Consider the following 22319-nt stretch of genomic DNA (forward strand, 5'->3'; position numbering starts at 1 on the left):
GTGCGGTGGCTCACATCTGTAATCCCAGCAATTTGGTAGGCCGAGGTGGGTGGATCACCGAGGTCAGGAGTTTGAGACCAGCCTGGCCAACATGGTAAAACCCTGTCTCTATTAAAAATACAAAAATTAACCAGGCGTGGTGGTGCGCACCTATAGACCCAACTACTTGGGGGACCGAGGCAGGAGAATCGATTGAACCTGGGAGGTGATGGTTGCAGTGAGCCAAAATTGTGCCATTGGACTCCAACCTAGGCAACAGAGCAAGGCTCAGTCTCAAGAAATAAGTAAGTAAGTAAATAAATAAATAATTTAGACTTTAGGATGTATTTTTTAAATAAATAAAGATGTAAAACTAGTAAAACATGCTGAGAAACTTCCTCACACACTAGAAAGCAAATTCAAATTTGTACTCCTGAGTTAGTCACTTAAACTAATAGCCTGAGAGATATAAAGGATTTTAATCTCTGATGTAATTCAAAATTCAAAACGCCATAAAAGATGGTCAGTTATTACATACAGCTCTCAAGATGTATTAATAGAAACCATTATTATCAAAACTAAAGAGGTCATCTAATACTTCATCCCTGTATTCACACCACATGATATTTTCAAGAAACACATTGATCTCCCTCCAATAGGTCTTCTATCTTTCCGAAAAAGTATTCTTTTTCAAGAACAGTATTCTTAATCTCTGTCAAGCCCAATTCCTGAAGTCTATCAGAACCAGTAGGCTTCCTCTCTCAATCTTCTTTGTGCTAGCTGCAAGTATTTCAACTGTCCCATAAGGCTTTTAAAGCCAAGAGTCATGAAATGTGCTGCCTTAGACAGATTTGAAGGGCAAGGATTCAAATCATACCACCCAATATTTGTTTCTATGTTAAGCAATGTGTGTGTATACACATGTATAGACATTAATACGTATGTATATATAAACTGAACTAATTTCTACTAGATGGGGAAAAGGCCAGTTTTAATTGATAAAAGGTTATTATTATATTCTTAGATATGTAAAATATCTCAATTTTAGTTGTACGCATAATTATTGCTAACAGAAAAACTACCTTCACAAAAAGATAAAAAGAGCAAGTTAACGGTCTATTCATTATACATAAAATGGGTGAGTTCGAAGAACACAGTGTGGTACTCGAGTGTTTTCTAGAAAAATGCTAGAACATCTTTCAAACATATATGTATAGAAAAATATATTTTTTGTACCAATATGTTTAGTGAATCCTTTCTTCACTGACAGTGAAAAAAAATTAAATATAAGAAGAGTCCAAAATAATGAGATTTCACTGTCCTAACTTAATTTTTAAAAACCTTTATAAAACTATATTAAGCCATCCTCCTCTCACATATATATTACAATAACAATCAGTCTTTTTTCAACTAGAATCAAATCTAAAACAGAGGCTAGTTACTTACAGCAACTATTTTGTCATTCACTTGAATGTTGCCATTGTGGTATGCAGCACTGCCAGGTATTATACTTTTCACATAAATCCCTGGAGCTTCCCCTTAAGGTGCACAGACATACAGAAAAAGGAAGAAAATTCTAATTAGGGCTTGATTGCAAAATTTGTATCAAGAGGTTAATTAGTTAACAGGGTTGACTGGAGGTTTGATAAATACTATTTTGAACACAAGCAGAGAAATTGATGGATTACTTCAAACTGTCACCATCTCAAGTGACCCGAATTCGAAATGATTTGACTGATGACTACTCTTCTGGAAAAATAATCAGTAATGGAACCCTGATGAAATGTACTCTAATCTAAGCTGAAATTCAGAGTCCAGAGTAAGTCTGACTCTCTTAGTTTGTCTCTACTCTTACTGCTGATGTGGCATAGGACTTCATCATTTTCTTTTTCTTTTTTTTTTTTTTGAGACAGAGTTGCTCTGTCACCCAGGCCAGAGTGTAGTGGTGCAATTTCAGCTCACTGCAACTTCTGCCTCCTAGGTTCAAGCAATTCTCCTGCCTCAGTCTCCTGAATAGCTGGGATTACAGGCCCACACCACCACATCCAAGAATTTTTGTATTTTTAGTAGAGACAGGGTTTCACCATGTTGGTCAGGCTGGTCTCGAACTCCTGACCTCGTGATCTGCCCGCCTCGGCCTCCCAAAGTCCTGGGATTACAGGCGTGAGCCAACATACCCGGCGATTTCGTCATTTTTTTACAATCTCTATGACAAGAGTCTCCTAGGTTCTCCTGGTTATATTTAGCTCACTGCTTATGTGAGCTTCGCAGACACAGAAATAAGAAAAGTACACATGATTTCTTTTTTATTTGAGACAGAGTTTCGCTCTTGTCCCCCAGGCTGGAGTGCCATGACTTTGACTTACCAAAAGCATTCTTCTTTTCCATTCATAACTCAAATGCCACCTTCTTTGTGAATTCTCCCTTTCCCTCTGACAAACTCAGTATGTCATCTGCCATACCATGATAGTTTGCTTGATCCCCATATCTGCAAATTTCACATCTGCAGGATGTGAACCATGTGTGGTGGCAGGCACCCAAAGTCACAGCTACTGGGGAGTCTGAGGCATGAGAATCACTTGAACCCAGGAGGCAGAGGTTGCAGTGAGCCGAGATCATGCCACTGCACTCCAGCCTGGCAACAGAGTAAGACTCCGTCTCAGAAAAAAAAAAAAATAATAATTTTTTAAAAAAGAACTAAGTGCTACTTACATGTTTCTCCCTGAACAGACTTATCTTACTCATTTTTACTCTCTCCAGAACTCCTCAAAAGTCCAATGAATAGAATAGAGCAAAAATGATTTTCAAAGACTACTTGCTAGAAAGTATGTTGAGACAGGACACAGTGGCTCACACCTGTAATCCTAGCATTTTGGGAGGGGGGATAGGCAGATCATGAGGTCAGGAGATCAGGAACATCCTGGCCAACATGGTGAAACCACGTGTCTACTAAAAATACAAAAATTAGCTGGGCCTGGTGGTGCATGCCTGTAATCCCAGCTACTCAGGAGGCTGAGGCAGGAGAATCGCTTGAACCTGGGAGTCGAAGGCTGCAGTGGGCTGAGATCACGCCACTGTACTCCAGCCTGACGACAGAGCTAGACTCTGTCTCAAAAAAAAAAAAAAAAAAAGAGCTTTTGAGGGTAAAGAAGTAAAATGAGCCGGGTGTGGTGGCTCACGTCTGTAATCCCAGCACTTTGGGAGGCCAAGGCGGATAGATCACCTGAGGTCAGGAGTTTGAGACCCCTGGCCAACAGGGTGAAACCCTGTCTCTGCTAAAAATACAAAAATTTTATGGATGTAGTGGTACATGACTGCAGTCTCAGCTAATTGGAGGCTGGGGTGGGAGAATCTCTTGAACCTGGGAGTTGGAGGTTGCAGTGAGCCAACATTGCGCCACTGCACTCCAGCCTGGGCAACAGAGTGAGACTCTGTCTCAAAAAAAAAAAAAAGGAAGAAGAAGAAGCAGCAAAATAGTAAAATGATACTTTCCTTTATTCAGTAATATAAACATTAAATTTTTAAATTCACCTTCACTTAGGAACTAAACCACTAACCATTCACTTTCACTTAGGAACTAAACCATAAGTTTACGAACTAAATCATGATTCCTCTAACCAGACTTAGCCTATTAAAAACTACTTCATGTGTTTTTTTGCAACATTATTATACAATCCACACTTAGCTCTTTTGAATGTCATTTAAATTCTGAACCTAAATAAAGGTGGTACTTAGAATCTAAAGATTTGAAAAAAGATATTTCATCAGGCTAAAATAGCACAAGGTGGTCTGACATGAATTTCATTCAGGACTTTGAATACATTAGCACTCTTAATCCTTTCACCTGCTGTAAGTATGCAAAATAACAGTGTTTTTTAGGAAATTAACTCTGTAATCTTGCTATTAAAAAAACTAGAACATTTTATAACTCTGAATTTTCATATTATTAGCAAATATTTGCGGAAAGGCTTATTTTTCTTACCCTAATAATTCTCTTACAATAAGGGAATAAATCTTATAGTGAAAGCTATCAAAGCTTTGCAGATAGGAGTTGAGGGAGTTTTATTCAGAGATACTTTAACTGTGTATTTATTCTCACAGTTTATTCCTTTTATAGGAAAGGAAAACAGTTCTAACAAAAATGCTTGTTTTAACTTATTTTTTTAGTGATAAAACATAATAGCCATACTTTAGGAACATTCACAATATGAAATACACACAGTAATCAATTTACTTATCACAAATCTAATCTATCATAATACGTTAACAATATTCACAACATATCTATTTTACAAAGAAGGTACAATTCAAATATTATACACTGAGCTGACCAATTATATTTTTTTGTTAATGACTATCAAGCCAGCTATAAAACTATTGAGATAAAAATGTGATTCTGTAATCACTGAGAAGTGACTGGCTGCTATTATAGATTCATGGTTTTATGGTTCAAGATTTAAATTAAAATCTGCAAGTATTTAATTTTACTATCTAGAAACCTTAACATCCTTTACAATTATTTCCAAATATAAAATAGAAATTATTCATTTTTGGGGTGAGGGTTTGTGGTGCTCCCTGAGCTATCTTTCCTGCGCCAAGATGCTTCAAAGTTTTATTAAAAATATGTGGCTCCCCTTGAAACCCTGCTATACCCAAGTTTACCAGGAGATTTGGGTAAGAATGGGGCTGATGGGCTTCATTGTTTATAAACTCCATGCCGCCAATAACAGATATAAGGCTGCGAAAGCCGCAGCTTCTGCTCGTGATCATCGTTAACCAGCTTACTTGGAATACATGTGAAAGAAAACGTCAGTCTGCCTGTAAATTTGAGCAAGCCGTGTTAGAAGGGGCGCATGGAACATCACTATACACTCGTATGAGTACCGTTTACTTCATGGCATGAATAATGGATCTGTGAGATGCTCAAAAAAAAAAAAGGAAGAAAAGAAATTATTCATTTACCTGTATGAGATGTTCCAACATAGCCAACAATTCTAATTCCAAGGCTCTGCCCATCTTTTTTAACAAGCTCAACATCGTAAGTTTCAAAAAGAGAAGTGTCCTAAAAAGAAAAACCAAATTTAATGATACATGCTTAGTTGAATACTTGTGTGTACATAGTCAATCTGTGCAAGGTTTGTCAAGGATTTTCCTAGCATCTATGGTAGGCAGAATTGTAAGATGGTCCCCATGACCTTCAATCCCTGGTGCTACTCCCATATCGACGCCATATTACATGGCAAAAGGGAGATTATCCAGGCGGGCTAACCTCATCACTACAGCCCTTTAAAGGCAGTTTTCTCCTGCTGGTAGCAAAAAGGGAAATGAAAAAGATCTGGCCGGGCACGGGGGCTCATGCCTGTAATCCCAGCACTTTGGGAGGACGAGGTGGTCAAATAACGAGGTCAGGAGATCAAGACCATCCTGGCTAACTCGGTGAAACCCTGTCTCTACTAAAAATATAAAAAATTAACCCGAGACGGCGGCGTTCTTGCTGATACACGTTAGTCATCATTGCCTCCGAAACCACTTTAGCCCTCAGCTCTGTGTCAGAAATGCTGCTCCTTTGGGAACCACAGCCAAAGATGAGATGGAGCGGTTCTGGAATAAGAACACAGGTTCCAAACGTCCCTTATCTCCCCACATCACTATCTACAGTTGGTCTCTTCCCATGGCAATGTCCATCTGCCACCGTGGCACTGGTATTGCTTTGAGTGCAGGGGTCTCTCTTTTTGGCATGTCAGCCCTGTTACTCCCTGGGAACTTTGAGTCTTATTTGGAACTCGTGAAGTCCCTGTATCTGGAGCCAGCACTGATCCACACAGCTAAGTTTGCACTCGTCTCTCCTCTCATGTATCATACCTGGAATGGGATCCGACACTTGATGTGGGACCTAGGAAAAGGCCTGAAGATTCCCCAGCTATACCAGTCTGGAGTGGTTGTTCTGGTTCTTACTGTGTTGTCCTCTCTAGGGCTGGCAGCCATGTGAAGAATGGAGGTTCCCAGCATCATCTTCCTACACATTATTACATTCACCCATCTTTCTGTTTGTCACTCTTATCTCCAGCCTGGGAAAAGTTATCCTTACTCATTTAGATCCTTTTGGGCTTTCAGATCCCCTTGGAGCAGTAGAGTACCTTGTAGACCATAATAGTGGAAAAGGGTCTAATTTGCCCCTTGTTTCTAAAGATGAGGTGGCTGCAAAAACTCCCCTTTTATGCCCACAGCTTGCCTACTCTGGGCCTAGAAGCAGTTATTCCCTCTCCATATTGGGCTTTGATTTATGCTGAGGGTCAGCTTTTGGCTCCTTTTTCCTGAGACAGTGGAAACAATGCCAGCCCTGTGGCTTCTGCCCTGGGAACTGGGGGTGAGGCTTTGGGTGCAACTGCCTGTGGGTTGCTGGCTTAAAGGACAATTCTGTTCATTGGTGAGAGCCCAGGCCATGAACACCTACGCAGTGTTATTGAAAGAAGAGAGGTGGGGGTGGAGGGGAATTAGTCTATCCCAGCTAGAGGGAGATAAAGAGGGCTAGTTAGTTCTTAGAGCAGCTGCTTTGAGGAGAAAATATATAGCTTTTGACATAAGAGGAAAATCCAGAAAATTATCATTGAACATATTAAAGGTTATTTCTTTTTCTTGCATTTCCAAAAAAAAAAAAAAAAAAAATTAGCCAGGTATGGTGGCACGCGCCTGTGGTCCCAGCTACTCAGGAGACTGAGACAGGAGAAGGCAGGGGTTGCAGCGAGCCAAGGTCGTGCCACTGTACCCCAGCCTGGGTGACAGAGCAAGACTTCATCTCAAAAAAAAAAAAGAAGATGATCTGAATCAGAAAAAAAGAAGATGATCTTCAACTTGTGGTTTGAAGGTGGAAGGAGTCATGTGACAAGGAATGTGGGGGATCGTAAGGAGCCGAAAGAGGTCTCTGGCTGGCAGCGGACAAATAAAAAGGGACCTCAGTCCTACAGTTGCAAGGAACAAGATTCTGCCAACAATCTGAATGAGATTGGATATGGACTGTCCCCAGGGCATCCAGAAAAGAGCCCAGTCAGGCCCACACCTTGATTTTGGCCTTGTGAGACGCTAAGCAGAGGCTGGGCACAGTGGCTTCACACCTGTAATCCCAACACTTTGGGAGGCCGAGGTGGGCGGATCACCTGAGGTCAGGAGTTTGAGACCAGCCTGGCCAACATGGCGAAACTCCATCTCTACTAAAAATACAAAATCTAGCCAGGCGTGGTGGCACATGCCAGTAACCCCAGCTACTCCAGAGGCTGATACAGAAGAATTGCTTGAACCCGGGAGGTGGAGGTTGCAGTGAGCTGAGATTGTGCCACTGCATTCCAGCCTGGGCAACAGAGCGAGACTGTCTCAAAAAAAAAAAGCTAAGTGGAGAGACCAGCCAAATCCACCCTAAATTCTGACCTATAGAACTGTGAACTAACAAAGGATATTGTTTTAAACCAGTAAATTTGTTAGAATTTGTTATACAACAATAGAAAACTAATAAAACCGCTTAGAAAAAAGGCTATATTTCATCTGAAAGAACCATGAACATAAAGAAAAATTTGGAAACAAAAGGTAAGACTAACTATTGTTAACTAATATAAAAATACTGACATAAAACTTCTTTTCTTTTCTTCTTCTTTTTTTTAAGAGACAGGATCTTGCTCTGTCACCCAGACTGGAGTGTAGTGGAGCAATTATAGCTTACTGCAACCTCAAACTCCTGGCCTCAAGCAATCCTCCCCACTCAGCCTCCCAAGTAGCTGGGACTACAGGTGTGCTACTGCATCTGGTCCTAAAACTTATTTTCAATGCTTGTCTTTTAAACATTTCTGTAAATGCCTGTAATCCCAGCACTTTGGGAGGCCAAAGCGGGCGGATCTCCTGAGGTCGGGAGTTTGAGACCAACCTGACCAACATGAAGAAACCCCATCTCTACTAAAAATACAAAATTAGCCCAGCATGGTGGCACATGCCTATAAACCTAGCTACTCAGGAGGCTGAGGCAGGAAAATCACTTGAACCCCGAAGGCGGAAGTTGCGGTGAGCCAAGATCACGCCATTGCACTCCAGCCTGGGCAACAAGAGTAAAAAAAACAACCCCCCCATTTCTTTGCTTTTACTTTTTTATGTCTTCATTAAAAGCCCATGTTGAGATAGTGGGAAGGAGCTTGAAATGGACCAGAAAGATGTGAATTCAAATTCCAGTTTTACAACTTACTCCCTGTAAGGTCTTTAACGTGATGTTTGACTTTATCTTTCTCATCTATTAAATGTATAATAAGGCCTAACTGGCAGAATTACAGTGAAGATTTCAGATGACCTGAACAATTCCAGGTGCTTGATAATTAATAATAACTATTATTATGTAACCAAAATAATTATTATAATAAATATAACCATTGATATTCACTCCCTTTAGCCAGCCTGTGGCTACCAGTGGTAATTCTCATACATCAGCCAGTGTTTATAGGTTTCCCTTCACCACCTGGAAGTTTTTTTTTACAGTTCTCCCCTCACCAGCCCAACGACAAGGCAAGTATTATTATTCTTCAGCTTATAAATAAGTCACTAAGGCTCAGAGAGGTTGAAAGACTTAACCAGGATCAGAGAGGTTGAATGACTTAACCCCGAGAAACGGCGAAACAGAAAACAAACATGTCTGATGTCTCCCAGTGAGGTTGTTTTTTTTTTTTTCCTATTTCGCTGGCGAGCGCTCAACTCACACCAACGTGGTGCCTCAAGGTGAATTTCTTATCTTACAATGTGTCACGCCCAGGCTTTGGTTTAAGACGAAAGAATGATATGTATACTCACAGAACCATGGCCCTTGCTGTCAACAGTGGGCAGGGCGACAGGCAAGGCTGCAGGGGCAGGAGGGGTTACTGAAACTTCACCAGTTGGGTCTCTAGCAACGAGCATCCTGACTGAATTCCCACAGTTCCTTAGAACCTGCGCAACTTGCTCACTGGTCATTCCCTGCACATTTGTGCCACCAATCTTCAAGATGTGGTCCCCTGTCTGCAGTCTTCCATCCTTCAACCCAAGAAAAGACAAAATTATTTTGAGAAATCAATGCTCTAACTTCACCAGTTAATAGCAATTCAGACTTTCAGCTCTTGCAAAACGGCTGACAAAGAAGCCACCTAAAATGCTGAATAAAATGGAATATTGTTAATAACTGGCTGAATTGGCGAGAATAAAGAAATTCCATGTAAAACACAAAGGAATGGCTCAGAATGAGAAAAGTCATCAGTATTCTAAAAAAAGGCTTCTGCTTGAGGGTATAAGCTCATGCCTAATGGCCTAGAGCTAGGGTGTTAATGGCCCTGTGTGCACGGAAGAGGTCAGAAAGCTCAGGGCCTCAAGAAGGAAAGGTCAGCACAGAATTCTCCAGCATAAAGCTGGGAACTTCAAAATTTAACACGCTCAGTGACACATTTGAGGAATAGAAAGATGCCAGTGTGGCTACAAGAAAATGAGGAAAAAGAATAGTCCGTGAGATGGGGAAGTTAATGGAGTCAGACAGTATAGGGCATCTTCTTTGCATGATTGGGGAGGGAAGGCACAGAGGAATGACATTACCTGACTGACTTTAAAACCATAATTCTAGCTTCTATGCTTAAAATAAACTACACAAGAGGCAACAATAGAAGCAAAGATACGAGTTGGGAGGTCTTAGCAATAATCCACAATAGCTTGGGTGTGGTTCACAGTTGAGGTGTTCAGAAGTGAGACCCAAGATATATTTTTAGTCAACTGTCAATAGGATCTGCAGATAGCTTCTATATAGGCTGTGAGGGGGGAAAGGACTCCAAACTCCAAGTTTTTAGCCTGAGCAACTGGAAACATAGAGTAGCCATGAATTGAGATAAAGATACAGAGCTGTTGTCTTAGATACTTATTAGACTGTCAAGTGGAGGTAACAGGTAAACAGCCAGATACACAAACCTGGAGTTCAGGGGAGAAACCCAGACTACGCATTTAAATTGAGGAGTTGGGGAGAGGTCAAAAAAAAAAAAAAAGCCCTGCAAGTCATTAGCACATATGAGGTATTTAAAGTCATGATTCTGCTGGCAGGGTGGCTCACACCTGTAATCCCAGCACTTTGGGAGGTCAAAGTGGGTGAATCTCTTGAGGCCAGGAGTTCAAGACCAGCCTGGCCAACATGGAGAAACTCTGTCTCTACTAAAAATACAAAAATTAGCCAGGTGTGGTGGCACACACCTGTAATCTCAACTACTCGGGAGGCTGAGGCATGAGAATCGCTTGAACCTGGGAGGCAGAGGTTGCAGAGAGCCAAGATCATGCTACTGCACTCCAGCTTGGGTGACAGAGCAAGACTCTGTCTCATAAAAAATAAAAATAAAGTCATGATTCCGAATGAGTTGAAAGAAAAGATACATAATGTTATGTCTTTTGAGCTAGGTGGTATGTGTTACACACTGGTAATTATTGTTTTGGTTTCTTTTTGTTGTTGAGATAGAGTCCCACTCTGTTGCCCAAGTTGGTCTTGAAAACAATTATTGTTGTAATTATTATTTAAAATGTGCACAGATATTATATACATTCTTTTATATGTATGTATACTTCATACACAGAGGGTTAATAATAATTTATCAAAATGAGTATCTGCTCAAAATGTTCACTTCCCTTCTTTATGAAATTTTTGAAACAGCTAATTTTTACAAAATTTTTCCTAAATTTGTTTAGTAAGAAATTTTGAATTCACTTTACTTATCTTTATTATAGTGTATTAAAGATACCACCATGTTAACATAGCTAGCTTTATTTACACTTATACATGCAGAGCACCTTGCAGGTTCAAAATCACTTTCATGTACCATCTTACTTAGAGAAGGACAACTTTCAAATGAGAAAATTGAGATATAAAAAGTTTGACTGACTTGGCCAAGGTCACAAAGCTGATAATAGGGTTGAACCAAAGTTGAATCCAAGTTGTTCACTGAAGACTATTCTCATTTAGTTATTTGCCTTATACTTCAATATCTCCAGAGTAATATTACTGTAGCAAGTTAATCTCCTACATGCAAAGGCTGCTAGTAGATAGTAAATTTACTGTTTTCCTGTTCCCCAAGATACTGCCTATAACTCTCAAAAAGTTTGAATGAAATGAAGATGAAAAACAGATATTCTGCGACATAGAGAGAAAACTTGAAAACAGAGCAATGACTACTGGGTTAATCCAGTCCTAAGCTTCAAATTTCTAGTTCCAGGTGGCACCAACTGCAAGCTAAAGATGAGATTCTGAAGGAAGAAGTCTTTTTAAAAACTTTTAGACTGAAAAATCTATTCTCCATCCTTCCTTTTCTCCAATTTTACAGGAACCTAAGTGAAGGAATGCTTTAGACTGAAACAATGAGTACAAAGCTCTGTGTTTTGTTGTAAATGCTGCAGAAGGCACTGGAAGGGACTAGACGTGGAGAGAAGCAGTGCAGCAGAAATGCAATTTAATTCAGAAACATCTGCAAAGACTTAGAGAACAGAAACAGATCCAAGGAGGACATTGTTATGAAAAAAGGAATAAAGAATGGCTGGATTTCCACTTGAATAATGATAATTTGATATTCTGTTTTCATCCACGCAACAAACTTGAAACAAAATAAGCAACTACTTAAGAGAAAGTCAGTGGTCCCGATGAAAAATAAGTATAAAGTTGCCTCTGTAAATCAAACTATTCTTCAACAGAATTATGCCATGATCGAAAAATAAAAAAATATGTCTAATAAGTGTTTTCATACTTGGCTTGGCTAAAGAAGGACATTTTATCATAAGGTATATTTTTAGTCACTTCCTAGGCATTATTTTTCTTCTATTTTCCCTCAACTCTTAATTTAAAATGATGTAGATAATTTGCATCTGTCACTGAAAGTCAAACATTTTCTTCCTACAGAAAAGCAGGTGTTCTAAAGAATTCATAAGTACAAAAATAGTCATTAGTCAGATTGATAGAGAAACACCAAAATGACAGCTACCTTGTCTAAGTCCAGCAGCCCCAGACTGCATTTTATTGATATTTTCTGATCAACATTCTCCTTCCACAACCTGTCTTCTGTGTGAGGAAAGTGAAAGGCATAAAGTCCCTTTTGTTCTTTAACAGAAATCATCAATCAATGAAAACCAATAAATAGCTATGCCAAGATTCAAGTACATAGCATGCTAATAAAACATTCACATATAAAAGTTTATTAATCTATCGCTTCTTTCAAAAGAGAAAAAAACTACGCATATCTGGCCTCAATCTGATTCTTTGATAACACACCAAAACTTGACAAGTGGTGATTTCTTATACAGTTACAATGTAGAATCTGGAACCATATTATGAGTATGGTGAAACCCCGCCTCTACTAAAATATAAAAATTAGCCAGGCAAGCAGTGGGCACCTGTAGTCCCAGCTGCTTGGGAGGCTGAGGCAGAAGAATCATTTGAACCCAGGAGGCAGAGGTTGCAGTGAGCGGAAGTTGTGCCACTGGACTCCAGCCTGGCAACAGAGCAAAACTTCATCTCAAAAAAAAAAAAGAACAAGCCTAAGACTGTTTTCCTTTGAAAGGCCTTCTCACAAGGTTAGCCCTTGGCTAACGCCTGGGAGCTTAGATTCTGTGAGGGTTCTCACCATTCCCTGGTAAACATGGCTCCAGGCACCTAAAGTGTGGTTTCTCCTGAACACCTGCATTCTCCTGGAAGTCAAGGACGTCAGTATATGCCACACAGTGTGTGCCTACATGACCAGCATCCAGTAACAACACTGTGCACTGAGTCTCTGATGGGTTTCCATGGCAGACATTTCAGATGTGTGGTCATAATTCACCACTGGAAGATTTAAGTGTGTCCTCTACGGCTCCACGGGGAGAGGACTCGTGGAAGCTGGTGCCTGGTTTCCTCCAGACTCCACCTCATGCACCTTTTCCATGTGGATTTTGCTTTGTATTCTTTCACTGTGAGCTGTGCGCACAACTGTCTGCTGAGTCCTATGAGTCCACCTAGCAAGTCATCAAACCTGGTGGTCTTGGGGACCATTTTAGAAGTAGGGAATTAAGCCAAGATGTCATTTTCCCAGAGAGAGGTGGAGCCAGAATTCAAGCCTTCATCTGTCTGATTCAGAAGCTCACACACTATAATCCTATGCTCTCCTTTCAGAAGCTTATTTGGATGTAGGTGTGTTGAGAAGAATTTCTCCAAAGGTAGATCTAGAGAGGGTGTACACCATGTCTTGTGCCATAGCCTAGGTCCTGAGGGTGCTGCAGCTTAAGTCATTTCATGAGTTACAGCAAGCATAACATCTACTGGTGACAGGCGACAATGAGGCAGGCCAAGGAAGGAGACACACGGATCACAGCAAGAAGGCTGAAGAGGTTTTATTTGCCGTCAGCTGATATGAGAGGAAAGGAGAAGTAAATACTGCTCTGTCCCCTGTGTCTGGCCTTACCATATGCCCTCTGTTGTTCCTAGAACTGACTGCCCCGTTGGTGGATGTGAACAACTGTGCAGAGGTATATATCAGGAAAAGGAAAACATCAGATTTGACTTTGGGTAAATTCAAACAACAAAGCTCAGACTTCAGAATCAAACAAATATGAGCTCAATCCTGACTTTGTCACTCACCTAGCTGCTGTAGGCTTGGGCAATTTCTTAATGGTTTCCATATCTATAATTTGGGAGTAAAACTTATAAGACTGTTTTGAAGGTTACATGGGAATAATGTACATTAAGCAGATAACAATGTCTGGCATAAGTACTTGCTTCTATTTGAGCACTTATGACCCTGCGACAAGCATACCCTCTACCTCCTCTTTGATGATCTGAAATAGTGACGATCCCTTCCAGTAAAGGGCGAAAATCAGACTTGGGCTTTTTCCAACAATGTCTCAATGGGATTAATCTGGGAAACTCTGCACATCTTATTCTTGTGAAAATTCATAAAGCACGTTAGTATTTTAAAAGCTCAGAAAATTCTTACAGGAAAGAAACTTATTTGATTTTGTTTAAATTTACTTGACCCTTTGCTTTGCCCAATAACTACTCCACTTTGCATTTTAGGAAAAAAAATGCCACTCCAACTAACAAACCTATTAAAATTGCTAAGGCAGAGGCAGAAGAAGGGAGGGAATACAAAGAAAGGGGTTTCAAAATTGGCTGCAATATTTCATTCTTTCCATAAAAAAAAATTTTAAGAATCCTTAAAGAATATTATTTGTTTTGTGCCACAGATGTGTGTGGTTTTTGTTTGTTTGTTTGTTTTCTTGAGACAGAGTCTTGCTCTGTCACCCAAGCTGGAGTGCAGTGGCATGATCTCGGCTCACTACAACCTCTGCCTCCTAGGTTCAAGCGGTTCTCCAGCCTCAGCATCCTGAGTAGTTGGGATTGCAGGCTTGTATCACCACACCTGATTATTTTTTTTGTATTTTTAGTAGAGATGGGGTTCCACCTGTCGGCCAGGCTGGTCTCAAACTCCTGACCTCAAGTGGTCTGCCCGTCTCAGGTTTCCAAACTGCTGGGATTTCAGATGTGAGCCACCACACCCAGCCACAGATGTGTTTTAAAGGTCTATGAAATGAACATTCTCAAACATCCTGGTCTTAGAACTTGCTACAGTTTGGACATTTGTCCCCAAAGAGTTCGAGATCAGCCTGGCCAACATGGTGAAACCCCGTCTCTACTAAAAACAAAAAATTAGCCAGGTGTGGTAACACATACCTGTAATCCCAGCTACTCAGGAGGCTGAGGCATGAGAATCGCTTGAACCTGGGAGGTGGGGCCCAATGGAAGGTGTTTGGGTCATAGCGGTGAATCCCTCATGAATGGCTTCGTGCAGTGAGTTCTTGCTCTTAGTTCTCTGCAGTGAGTTTACTTGGTGCAGTGAGTTCTCACTCTGATTGTAAAAAAGAGCCCCTCCCCACCACCATCTTCACCCCCACAACCTGCCCCGTGCTTCCTCACTGTCCACATGATCTTTGCACACACTGGCTCTCCTTCACCTTCCACCATGGAAGCAGCCTGAGGCTATCTCCAAATACCACATTTTCCAGCCAACAGAACTATAAGCTAAATAAACCTCTTTTAAATTACCCAGCCTCAGGTATTTCCTTATAGCAACTCTAAATGGATGAAGACAGAACTCCTTCACATTCTTAAAAATCATTAAGGATGGAGGGATAGGAATCACGAAGTAGCGTAAGAATCTGCCAGGGGTAATGAATAGGCTCATTATCTTGATTGTGGTAATGGATGGTATAATAGTTAAATTATATGTGTCAACTTGGCTAGAACGTTGTGCTGACTGTTTTGGTCAAACACTAGTCTAGATGTTGCTGCAAAGGTATTTTGTAAATGTGATTAGCATATATGAACAGTTGACTTTATAAGTAAAGGAAGATTGCCCTCAATGACATAGGTGAGCCTCATCCAATCAGCTGAAGAATTCACAAGTAAAAACTAGATTTCCTAGAGAAGGAATTCTGCTTCAAGAATGTAACACAGCCTCCTGAGAAATTCTGCCGGCCTGACCTATGGATCTCAAACTCAAGACTACAACATCAACTCTTGTCTGAGTTTTGCCAGCCCCCACCATGGCATGAGCCAATTTTTAAAAATAACCTCTTTATGTATGCATACACACAGACACACACCCCCTATTGATTCTGTTTCTCTGGAGAACCCTGACTGCTGGTAAAGATGAATTCACAAATGTATTCATATGCAAAAATTAGTACTGAGGAATTTAAAAAATATTTAATATTTAATGTTAATTTTTATCAATATATATTAATGTCTATATTTTTAAGAGCTATATTTTCCAAAATAAGAAATATTTGTAAGAGTAAAAGTGTCTAATATTTTTACAAATCTCTTTAATATCTGGCTTAAAGGAAAACAGCCGAACTCATCTGCTTCTACATTCAATATGCTATGATATACTGTTTCAGAAGTATATGAAGAATATCTGACCTCAATCTGATTCTTTGATAACACACCAAAACTTGACAAGTGGTGGTTTCTTATACAGTTATAATGTAGAATCTGGAAACATATCAACAAACTGTCAGATACTATTTTATTAAAATACACTGATAACATCTTGATTTTCAAAAGGATCTTTTAGCTATGTGTTATTTTGTCATATCACATACTGGTCTTCAGAAAATATTGAGGCTGGGTATGGTGGCTCATGCCTATAATCCCAGCATTTTGGGACACCTAAGCAAGAGGACACAGCTTGAAGCCAGGAGTTCGAGACCACCCTGGGAAACAGATCGAGAGCTGTCTCTACAAAAAATAAAAATGAGGCTGGGGGGGTGCAATGTCTCACACTTGTAATTCCAGCACTTTGGAAGGCCAAGGCAGGAGGATGGCTTGAGCTCAGGAATTTGAAATCAGCCTGGGCAACATGGTGAAACCCCATATCTACAAAAAATACAAAACCTAGCCAGGCATGGTGACCTGTGCCTGAAGTCCCAGCTACTCTGGAAGCTGAGGTGGAAGAATCACTTGAACCCCAGAGGCAGAGGCTGAAGTGAGCCAAAATCACACCACTGCACTCCAGCCTGGGTGACAGAGTGAGGCCCTGTCTCAAAAAATTAAAAATAAAAATAGATTAGCCTAGCATGGTGGTACATGCCTATAGTATCAGCTACTTGATAGAGTGAGGTAGGAGGACTGCTTGAGCCTGGGAAATCAAGGCTGCAGTGAGCTAGGATCATGCCACTGCACTCCGGCCTGGGTGACAGAGCAAGACTCTGCTAAAAGAAAAAAAAAAAAAAAAAAAAAAGGAGGAGGAAACGAAAATATTGATCCACAGTTATGCAGACCTTCCAAATACTGACATATTTCATCATATAATATCAAAATAATCATACTGAGCCAGGCGCAGTGGCTCACACCTGTAATCCTAGCACTTTGGGAGGCCAAGGTGGGCGGATTGCCTGAGCTCAGGAGTCTGAGACCAAGCTGGGCAACACAGTGAAACTCCGTCTCTACTAAAATACAAAAAATTAGCCAGGCACGGTGGCGGGCGCCTGTAGTCCAAGCTACTTGGGAGGCTAAGGCAGGAGAATTGCTTGAACCCGGGAGGCAGAGGTTACAGTGAATCAAGATCACACCACTGCACTCCAGCCTGGGTGACAGAGCAAGACTGTCTCAAAAAAAAAAAAAAAAAAAAAAACCACATTGGTTAATATCAATCAACAATCTAATCAGAAATGTCTTTCTTTTTCTTTTCTTTTCTTTTTTTTTTTTTTTTTTTTTGATACAGGGTCTTACTCTGTTACCTAGACTGGATGGAGTTCAGTGCCAGGACCTCAGCTCAAAGAAGCAGCCTCTGCCTCCCAGGCTCAAGTGATCCTCCCTCCTCAGCCTCCAGAGTACCACCACACCCAGCTAACTTTTGTATCTTTTGTAGAGACAGGATTTGCCTTCTTGCCCAGGCTGGTATTGAACTCCTGGGCTCAAGGGATCCTCCCACCTTGGCCTCCCAAAGTGCTGGGCTTACAGGCATGAGTCACCACACCCAGCCTTAGAAAAGCTTTCAAATATTAGGGAAGTGTCAAGCTCATGATAAAATACACATCTTCCAAAATTCTAATTTTTGCTTAAGCTCAAATTTATTGTTGCCAACAAACAGTATCAGTTGTTTTCCTTGAAATAACAGGTTCAGATCATCCATTCTCAAGAAAACATCTTCCAAATACCCAAGTCTGGGTGAACATAATTTTTCTGCAGTTATTTTTATAAAAATAAAAATGCTGTTCCATACAAAAAAGTAGCAGATTCATCTTACAAACGACTTTCCTTAAGACAACCATCATACTGCAGTACATAGCAAGAACGCTACACAGTACTTCCCGCTTTGACAATATTGAAAAGACAGGCACTAAATGGTCAAAATGTACTGAAATTAATCATTTTACTGCATCATAAGAAATTCCAAGCGATGGGTGCAGCAAACCACCATGGTACATGGATACCTGCATAACAAACCTGCACCTTCTGCACATGTACCCCAGAACTTTAAGTGTAACAATAATAATAATAAATATCCAGAGGGGAGGAAAAAAAAACTCCAAGTGAAACAGCATTTTTTTTCTTTTTTGTTGTAAGCACACAGCAGAAAAGAATGTAATGATTCCTATAACAGTTTGTGGCCACTGCCTTGTTTTGCACCAAGGCACCAGCAGTTTTAGTCTGCAGCTGCTTTTATATCATTAGTACAAATGTTAATGGAGTGAAAGGGATAATAACATTGTGATATTACTGTAAAAACTGTTTGGATCTCACAGACCACCTGCAAGGCTTTCAGAACCCTCCAGAGGCCCACAGACCAAACTTTGACAACTGCTGTTCTAAATAAATGCTCTTAGGTGTTGAAATGATGACAGGAACATCAGTGGCTCCACAAGTTGTACAAGGTGAAGTGATCATAATCTGAAATGAAGAGCCGAGGAACTCACCTTGAAGCTGCATTTGCATGGCAAGCTCATTTTTACTTATGTATGTCTATTAGAAGGGATAAATTTACATGTAACTGGGCAATAACCAGTGAAATTTTACATATCATTCTGATTATGGGAATAACTAAAGTTATTTCTGATTTATCATGGCCATTCTATTTAATACAGGCTTATTATTAAGTGGCTTCACAGTCAAATTTCTAAACTAGTTTCTAACAACTAAATGTAGTAATTAACATTTCTTCAATATAAAATTAAGCAGAAACAGCTGCTATTTTTTTTTAGTAGCCCACTTTCAGTTTAAACACTGCTAAACAATAAAAGGTAGTCACTTAACTTATAAGGCCATAAATTTTAATTCAAGTGAAATTTACCATGTATAACATGAGGACAAATGTTTATAATCACTGTATCTTCTGATTTTAACATTTAGGCCATCGAAAGATACACTAGAGGAGAATAATACAGATGTTCAAAACGTAATATTCATTAACAACTCTTTTCAATAAAAAAAAAAATTACCCTCTGATGGAATCATGAAGCCTGTCAATTATAAGGAAAACAAACCCAAAAATTTTGATTTAGGAACTGTCTAAAATAAGACAGAGTATACACTAATAATACTTACAGAATAAGCCATTTTTAAACTATACTTAAATTCTAGATATTAAGTCATATATCCTGGTAACTCATGTTATAAAATTACAATTCAATTCATATAACTTAAATTTTTTTCTTTTTTTTTTTTTTGGGGATGGAGTTTCACTCTTGTTACCCAGGCTGGAGTGCAATGGCGCGATCTCGGCTCACCGCAACCTCCGCCTCCTGGGTTCAGGCAATTCTCCTGCCTCAGCCTCCTGAGTAGCTGGGATTACAGGCATGCGCCACCATGCCCAGCTAATTTTTTGCATTTTTAGTAGAGACGGGGTTTCACCGTGCTGACCAGGATGGTCTCGATCTCTTGACCTCGTGATCCACCCGCCTCGGCCTCCCAAAGTGCTGGGATTACAGGCTTGAGCCACCGCGCCCGGCCTACAACTTAAATTTTATAAAACCAAAATGATAGCAAGGAAAGTTGACTTACTCGATCTGCCAATCCTCCAGGAACTATGGTCCTCACAACCACGCCACTTGTTTTTCCTCCAACTATTCCAAAACCTAGTCCAGAGCCATCATTAATGAGCTCCACCTCTTCAACATGGCCCCAACAAACCTACAAATTAATGGCAAGTAAGAGTCCCAGTATCAGTAATACCCACAGATTCTTAGCTTTCCAATATCATCATTACCAAAGTAACAGATTTGCAATAAATTGAACATTCACACAATTAATAAAGACAGACTAAGAGATACAGACAGAGATAATCATACAGTCCCTGCCCATAGGGATCTTATAATCCATTAGAGAGAAACTAAAACACAAATAATTAAAGTACAAGGCAGGATACTGGATCATAAGACACCATAGCCCTAAGAGCACAGATGACATTTCTCATTCCTCACTCTATGCCTGATGTCCAGCACAGTGCCCAGCACATAGTAGGGACCAATAAATACGTGTCTGCTTGAGAGAGAATCACAAATATTATAAAGATATTTTTGTGGGGAGGGGAGCATATGAAGTCAAAACCAATTAAGAACTATAGAAAACTTCAAGGAAAAGGGGCATTTAAGTTGCATTACAAAGGAAGACATTCAAGCAAAAAGAAAATGTAAGGACAAAACTAGGCCAGCTGACAGAATGGATGAAAGATAGGGTCAAAAGCTTGGATTTAACTAGGTAATTAAGTGGAAATATTTAAAGGTTTTAGAAGAGAAATGACAGGAGCAAAGCAGGGATTTAAGAAAATTCATCTGGCAGCAATGTGAAGAATCTAATGGTGGAAGGACACAAGATGGAGAGACGAATTTAGGAGACTCTTACAAGGGAGAGGAAAGGTAGGCCCCACTGAAGATATCAGCAATAGGATTATATAAATCAGACTAAAGACATGGGCATTTCCCCTCTAGCTAGCAGGTTTCTATGACGAGTGTGCATTACTTCATATAATCCAACTGCAAAACAATATCCTCCCTCTCAAGATCATTACAGCATACTCATTACTCTCTCTCTCTCTTTCTCTTTCTCTCTTTCTTTCTTGAGAAAAGGCCTCACTGAGTTGCCCAGGTTAGAGTGTAGTGCAAGATCAGAGCTCACATCAGCCTCAAACTCTTGGGATCCATCCATCCTCCAGCCTCAGCCTCCCAAATAGCTGGAACTACAGGTATGCATCACCAGGCCCAGCTAATTTTTTATCTTTTGTACAGGTGGGCTGTTATGTTTGTTTGTTGGTTTGTTTGTTTGTTTGTTTGTTTGTTTTTGAGACACGGTCTCGCTCTGTTGCCCAAGCAGGAGTGCACTGGCACAATCTCAGCTCACTGCAACCACCGCCTCCTGGGTTCAAGCCATTCTACTGCCTCAGCCTCCCGAGAGCTCAGCTAACCTTTGTATTTTTAGTAGAGACAGGATTTCACCATGTTGGCCAGGCTGGTCTCAAACTCCTGCTCTCAGGTGATCCGCCCACCTCAGCCTTCCAAAGTGCTAGGATTACAGGCATGAGCCACTGTGCCTGGCCGTAGAGGCGGGATTTGACTATGTTCCCCAGGCTAGTCTCATTCTCTTGGCTTCAAGCAGCCCACCTGCCTAGTCAACTCACCTAATCTCTAAGTGCTGGGATTATAGGTGTGAACCACCATACCCAACCAGGTTTTCTATTACACTAAATTGCAAAGTTACTATGCAGTCTTAAATAAAAAGCAATATTGGGATTGTTTAATAAATTCTGGGAAACAATAATGTTTGCTAAAATAATATGCCTGACTTAACATTAGCTGATAGCAACTAATAGTCAAAGAATGTACACTCAGCACCAGGCATGGTGCTTAGTTCTTCACATGACTTCTCATTCAAGCCTCACAACATCTCTGAGAACTAGACATTGTTATTAGTTCCAAGAAACAGATGAAGAAACGAAAGTATGAGGTAAAGGAGTCTGCCTGGTGTGACACCACTAGGATATGGAAGAAATGGACTTGAATGCATCCAAGCCCAACTCCAAAGCACTTGTTCTTTATACGTTAAACAGTGTCCCACTTTATTCACTGTATTTATTACGTAAATTCTGCTGTATAAATATTGCTGATTGCAACAGGGAAAATGCCTATACATTAATTTTTGTTGTGACCTTGTATTGTACCAAGACAGTCTTGTTTTTTCTTTTGTCCCAATGCATAAAAATTAAATAAATCAGCCAGCACTTAGTGTTATAAGAATATAAGATTTATTAGCTTTCATTCTGATGATGCAAGCCAAAATCCGTAAAATGTTAAAAAGTAAAAGGGTTCCCAAAAAAGACATATACTTTTATTCTTTTAAATTGTTCAGTATGTGTCTTTACATGAAAAAAAAGCCTGCTATAATTTTACAGTATCAATAATCTAGTCATAAATCCCCTTATAATTTTCAAAAACAATGTTTTTCAAATAAATAATCAAATCTTACTTTGAACACTCAACAGTAAATCTCTAATAAAAACTCTCAATTAATTGGCTACATCACCAAGGAACACAAGACTCTCCATCACTAAATAAATTACACCTAATACTTCCATTTGGCCTCTGTATTAAATAATAATTTTAAACAAAGAGACCCATAGGACATTAAAAAAAAAAAAAAAAAAACCGTTGATGAAATATCTTCTTTAAATATGCTAACGCTGTATTCAAAGATATGATCATCTTTCTCGAACTATGAAAAGTAAAACAGGTTGGGTGCAGTGGCTCACGCCTGTAATTCCAGCACTTTAGGAAGCCGAGGTGGGTAAATCACTTGA

General features: G+C 40.0%; 1 protein-coding gene and 1 pseudogene across 16 annotated transcripts in view; one reads left to right on the forward strand and one right to left on the reverse strand.

The window, feature by feature from the left end:
• PATJ (PATJ crumbs cell polarity complex component) overlaps positions 1 to 22319 on the reverse strand; it is a 395978-nt gene that overhangs the window by 345913 nt on the left and 27746 nt on the right. For 14 of the 15 annotated variants that reach the window (XM_032296813.1, XM_032296821.1, XM_032296819.1 and 11 more), the window contains exons 7-10: positions 19532 to 19660; positions 8800 to 9018; positions 4942 to 5041; positions 1426 to 1517 (exon numbers count right to left, since the gene is read on the reverse strand). In XM_032296813.1, coding sequence (XP_032152704.1) covers positions 1426 to 1517; positions 4942 to 5041; positions 8800 to 9018; positions 19532 to 19660 — 540 coding nt within the window. The remainder of the gene's footprint in view (positions 1 to 1425; positions 1518 to 4941; positions 5042 to 8799; positions 9019 to 19531; positions 19661 to 22319) is intronic. The other variant, XM_032296822.1, reaches the window with a different exon arrangement.
• On the forward strand, positions 5453 to 6638 carry LOC116564130 (annotated as a pseudogene). The gene has a single exon (XR_004274741.1). The product of XR_004274741.1 is annotated as a succinate dehydrogenase cytochrome b560 subunit, mitochondrial pseudogene (transcript).

Source organism: Sapajus apella, unplaced genomic scaffold (assembly GCF_009761245.1).
Source record: "Sapajus apella isolate SASKATOON/1434 unplaced genomic scaffold, GSC_monkey_1.0 scaffold36, whole genome shotgun sequence".
NCBI lineage: Eukaryota > Metazoa > Chordata > Mammalia > Primates > Cebidae > Sapajus > Sapajus apella.